Here is a 6,000-nt window from a genome sequence, read left to right on the forward strand (position 1 = left end):
TCAATGTCAGAGGTGTTTAGAAGAGCTTTCCTTTTATAAGTGAAATGACTGCATTTTCTCAAAACTGGTCACTAGATATTTTAGAAATAAAACTTAGGATAACTTTTTTGTGTGGAAACTGACTTGCTTTAATCATTCATTTTAGACACCTAAAATTTTAGCATAATTCACACTCAGGAACAAAGTTTTCCTTTATAATTTTTTAAGACTCTCCTTGTCAGTTTCCTTTAAGTTGCAAAGTAGTTGATTCTCTGTTAAATTAATTGCCATTTCCCTACTCTGCAATTGATTATTTTATTATTTCCATCTTATCACCATCACTAACATTTTCCCAATCTAAGTGTAGTCTGTGAGCCAGATTATAATATAACAATCTTAAATTATTCTTGTATTGGGATTAGGAAAAAAAAGTCACTTTCAAACAGATCTTTCATAATAAGCACTTTAATGCTAAATAAAAGTGGTGAAAACGAACTTCCTCAGCTGCTGTTCTCTCATTAACAGGAGACTCCACACAAGTCAAAAATCTACCATGAAAGTATTCTGGGCCTTTTTTAAAAGATAGAAAGGTGAATTATTACACGATGTATAAATAACAGAACTGAGTAAAACCAGTTTATTTATATAGTAACTATTAGTCTATATAATTTTATTTTATTTTATTTTATTTTATTTTAAAGATTTTATTTATTTGACAGAGATCACAAGTAGGAAGAGAGACAGGCAGAGAGAGGGGGGAAGCAGGCTCCCTGCTCAGTAGAGAGCCCGATGTGGGGCTCGATCCCAGGACCCTGGGATCATGACCTGAGCTGAAGGCAGAGGCTTTAACCCACTGAGCCACCCAGGCACCCCATAAATTAATTTTATAAAACAGCATGATATAATAAAATCTTCAGAGAATATTGTTTTCACAGGCAACTAAAAAGATAAATGTGTAAAACAGAATAGGAAATGCATGGGGCACTGGTGGAGCATGTGACTCTTGATTTCAGGGTTGTGGTTTAAGCACCCACCTTGGGTGTGGAGATTACTAAGAAATAAAATCTTTAAAAAAAAAAAAAAAAAGATACACATATGTGTGTACAAAATACATAAAGGTAATAGGCCCATCCAGCTCAATAGCTCTTATCTCATTATCTTTTAAAGATTATGGTTCCAAGTGTTTTTAATTTAAATTTAATTTACTTTAAATTTAATTAATTTAATTAATCCTAAAAAGGCCAGGTTTATGACTTTAAAGTGACATAGTCTAAAATGTCTTTAACATGATTTTGTAAAAGTATTTAGTGCTGCAATACCATGGCTTTTTGAGAACACTGATGAACAGAAGATTGCTGGCATAAATGCACCAAAGATTACTAAGAAAGAACACTACCGGTGCCACTATTGTATTGTTGGTCTGAAACCTGTTGAAAAACTAAAATACAATCTTGTCTATAGCTGTGTTTTGGCCAAGTAGGGGAATAAGGAGCATGCAACATACAATAGTTTGTTGCTCATTAAAATGTGAACATAGAGTTTACAGTGTTTTGAATGACCACTTTTATTATCATTACAATTCTAGGGCCCTGAGGGATATCAGGGAGTCTGGGAGTCTTGGGACAAGAATGGAAATCATTGAGTAAGCCTTCCTCAAAGTTGCCTGTTATTAGGAAATGAGTCTCTCCTCAGGGGAGAAGATGAAGAAAAGCAAAAGTAGAACAGAAGGTGAATGTGGATAAGGTGATAATGATCAACAAATTCTATGGCAAAGAGCATTAGACAGTTAGGGTTAAGCTATAATATATTAGGTATAATAGATTTTCATAAAGACTCCAACAGGATTCCAAGCCATCTGTACTTTACTAAGCACTGTAACATACATTGAGTATAAATGACTCTGATTTATGACCAGAGAATATCGTGACTTTCTTCAGTCAACATGCTGAATATCAATTATAGCAGCATGGTATTACTGACATGAAAAAACACAGGAAACTCAGATAAATTTGTTTTAAATGTAGTTACAGCCTCAAAATTATTGGGGGTGAGGGAGAAGGGCCTTTATTTGTTCTTATCAAATACTGGATATAAGCTTACTTTTTAAAAAGATTTCTCTTTCGGTCTTTAAAGAAAAGTGTAGCAAACCAATCAAAAAGGCTATGGGTTCTTGGTCAAGTTCTTGTTAGTTCTAACAGGCTAGAAGGACAACAGCTCCAGGCATGTAAAGCTCTATTTCCCAAAAGAAGCAAAACACTTAACTCTCCCCCTCCAGTCCTGCAAACAGAGTGCATTTTTCCCTTCTTCTTTGCTGAAACAGTGCCATATTAAGATTAACGGTGCTCAACAACAGTGGTGCAACTGTGTGATGACAGAGAATGTATTTTCTTCAGGATTCAAACAAAATATCTATTTTCTCTTTTGCACAGATATCTCACTCAATACTAACATCTCAAGTTTCTTTTTCACAATGAAAGATTCAGAAATAAGTATAAAAAAATGGATTTGAAGAGTAACCGGAACAGACAACTGAAAGATATGAAAATATCCCATTTAATAAAAGGCCATGTATTTAAGTTCTGAGTGGAATTTTAAAACTTTTAAAACATTTTATTCCTATAGATCCACTTCAGATGGCAACTAGGCCTTAGAGAAATAGTTAAATAAATGTTTACCAGTTGCTTTCTGACGAACAATATTTCTTGCTTTCTCAACTCCTGGTGCCCCAGATGTGGTGGCACTCCTGGATCGCATTGGCTCGGTCACATCTGGGTGGCTCCGCCAGCTGAGAGAAAAGGATCTCCCCACAGTGGTTCCTTTCTGAGAATCTAGAACACAGCCTGATAAAGTATAAGACAAAAATAATAATTTAAAGGCTGAATTCATTATCATTCCATTCTACAGCCTGTGTTGCTCAGCAAATTTCATAAATACAACTGTATATAATCAACAGCTTCTCTTGTCGCAAAATTAGATACTACTTCTCTGCTTTCCTCTCATAGAGCTCTGGTCAAATATTTCAAACGAGTGATCAAGGATCCAAAAGGAATACAGGAGAAAAGAGAGTAAGACAGAGATTTCTGTACAGGTAATGTGCTGGTGGCCACCCTCTGTGGGTTGTTTTCACACCCAGGCTCCTGAGAGTGTATTTTGTTTCCACAATTCCCGTGCTTAGAAGGCAAGTATTTCCATAATGAATATTTAAATTGGTTTTTAGAATAAAGCAATATAATAGATAAATGAGAAATATTTGCCATGGTCATTAATTAAATAATTAAATTCATTCTGTATCATTCCATAAATAATGTTTTTCAGATTGTTTACCTTCCTATAAATAAATAAAGCCACTCATGGACTGCGGCAAAAATATTATAAGAATCAGTCAAATTAATTACATATCTGTATGGTTAAATTATCAGCATAACTGGTTCGCACGTGCCCACATCCACATCCTCTGTGGTCCTCTTCCACCGGAACCCTGGGCTTCATCACCAGACTTACTTTGGTTGCAAAACTGAACAAGCAGAGATTTGAAATGCACTTGAAAATCTGGGCTTGTCCTGCTGCTGCTCCTACAACCCTAAGTCCTCACCAAAAAAAAGCCTGAGCTGGCCTGCTGGGTGGTGAAAGGTATATGGCCAAGTCCCCACACCGCTGCCCCAGCTGACAGCTGGCCAACCCTAGAGCTGTCTACCTGATTATTTGACAGCCTAGCTGACTGCAAACACAGGAATGAATCCAGCAGAACTGCCCAACTGTGTCCAGCCCAAATTGCCAACTCATAAAATCATGATCTAAACAATTGGCTCTTACTTTAAGCCACTATGCTTTGGGGTCATCTGTCACACAGGAAAAGCTGATACAGTCTATAATAAGGGTATTGTTGAGGATGAAGTCTACCTACAGCAAGCAATGCACACTTTATGAGTCTTTGGAGGAGAAACTCCTCCCAGGTCTTAGGACCAGGAAAAGCTTTGGATATTTCCCTTTTGTAATCTATGATCCTCTACTGTAACCCTGTGAAGATAAGAGTCAAATCTAAGCTTGCCCCACTGCCCAGCAAGCATAGGAGGTTTTCTGGCATGCATTCTGGCATTTTAACCACTCCTGCAACTCCACCACCTTTAATTTTTCCCCAGTGTCCTTATGCATTTTATCTATTGTATTATAGGTACTTCTATGATATGCCTCAAAATCTTTACATAATAAATTGGAGTACAACTGTATTAATCCAAGGACTATGTCATAGCCTAAAGCAGTAATGAAGACAAATCATTGTCCCCAATAGAAACCACCACTGATGTTTTCCACCTTGATCAGACTCTAGGCGTCAGAACAATTTTAAGCCAGAAACACAAAAAAGGCCAAAATGACACCCATCTGAAACATTCAGAATTTTTCTAACTATCCTAAGCAGGCAGTGGAATGTGTCTTTCTAGTGTGGTGCCTGGAGCTGGACTTGCCTAGCTTTGATTAATGGCTTTCCCACTTCTGAGCTATGTAACTTGAATGAGTCCATCACCATGGACTCTGTGTACTCCAGTTTTTCTGTCTATGATACTGGGATGGTAACTCAGAAGTTACCATGAGGGTGAAGAGAGAGAATACATACATGCATGAGCCATTATCATTATTGTTGCTACTAATGCTACTCCCCTTCATCTTTCTTCTTCATTCAAAGCTCCTTCATAAATTCATCATCCTCGTTAAGAAGACAGAGTGCTACAAAACACAATCCAATACCACCATTAAAAAGACACTACTTGGGGCACCTGGGTGGCTCAGTGGGTTAGGCCTCTGCCTTCGGCTCAGGTCATGATCTTGGGTCCGGGGATCGAGCCTTGCATCGGGCTCTCTGCTCGGTGGGGAGCCTGCTTTCCCCTCTCTCTCTGCCTGCCTCTGCCTGCCTCTCTGCCTACTTGTGATCTCTGTCTCTGTCAAATAAATAAATAAAAATCTAAAAAAAAAAAAAGACACCACTTGTATGGCTGGTTCCATTTTTTATGAAATTCCACAAAATGCATATATGTATAGACAAACACTCCTCCTCAGTCTCAGATATCAGTGGTACTCTGTGAGAGTGAAAGTACCTTTGCCTCGCTGCTTCTTTTCCTTTTGTTCACTTAGTTTGTCCAGAGGTAGGTTTGTCATCTCAACTCCGTAAACAGTTCTTGCAAGCACTGCTGTCAAGGAATCCATGATGTTGGCCCACTCATTTATCAGTTCTTCCCATTCCGTGAGGGAGGAGAGCACACCAAGAAAGTCATCCCAGAGCTCTCGAGAAATGTACACACAGAGGTTTGCTCGGATCCACGCCACCATGAGCGTCTAGAACCAACCAACAAGAGAACTGAATCACCCTCACTTGGAAGAAGAATGATTTTTAACAAAATATTTTAAGTTACTATGAATAAAATGAACTTTAAAATAAAAAAGCACTTGATCTTGTTTTTCTTTTAGTTTCTCAAAATTCATTTGATCAACTGTAACCAGGATCTGAGCTACAGAGAAATCAGTTATCATCATGAACAAAGCTACTGATTCAAAATCCCTCTAGTGCCTGCGGCTAGTCCTCTGCTGTAACTGGGGAGAAGACAAAGCTCTCAGAACAACTATTCTACTTCTTGAGAGAGCTCTCTCTCTCGTACTCTCTACCGTGGCTGTTTCTAGCCTCCTCTTAAATATGTAAACCTCAAGCCCCACCAACTCCTCCCTGCTTCTTTGCAGATGAGCTCACTGCAGACCTCAGAGAAAACAGAACCCATTAAGCAAGAATGTCCTCAACCTTTACCCGCAAGGCACAGGTGTTTGCCCAGCTTCTTCTTATTTGCAGGCTGTAAGTGAAGAGGAGTTCCTACTCTTCTAGGCTTGTTCCCATCTCTGCTCTGAACCTCCTCCTGGGTCTTTGTGTTTCCATTAACCCTGCCTTTCCTTTTTCAGTCTATCCTACTTTGCCAGCAACTCCCCATCAGTATTTAAACATGCTCCAAGTCTACCTCATCTTAAAAAAAAAAAAAAAAA

General features: G+C 38.4%; 1 protein-coding gene across 4 annotated transcripts in view; it reads right to left on the reverse strand.

The window, feature by feature from the left end:
• The window catches only part of LOC111141378 (Ral GTPase activating protein catalytic alpha subunit 2), a 316,071-nt gene that overhangs the window by 196,975 nt on the left and 113,096 nt on the right, over window positions 1-6,000 (reverse strand). For 3 of the 4 annotated variants that reach the window (XM_022493878.1, XM_022493876.1, XM_022493875.1), the window contains exons 15-16: window positions 5,070-5,307; window positions 2,655-2,819 (exon numbers count right to left, since the gene is read on the reverse strand). In XM_022493878.1, the coding sequence (XP_022349586.1) occupies window positions 2,655-2,819; window positions 5,070-5,307 (403 nt within the window). The remainder of the gene's footprint in view (window positions 1-2,654; window positions 2,820-5,069; window positions 5,308-6,000) is intronic. The other variant, XM_022493879.1, reaches the window with a different exon arrangement.

The sequence above is a fragment of the Enhydra lutris genome, unplaced genomic scaffold, assembly GCF_002288905.1.
Source record: "Enhydra lutris kenyoni isolate GAN:26980312 unplaced genomic scaffold, ASM228890v2 scaffoldscaffold6, whole genome shotgun sequence".
Classification (NCBI taxonomy): Eukaryota; Metazoa; Chordata; class Mammalia; order Carnivora; family Mustelidae; genus Enhydra; species Enhydra lutris.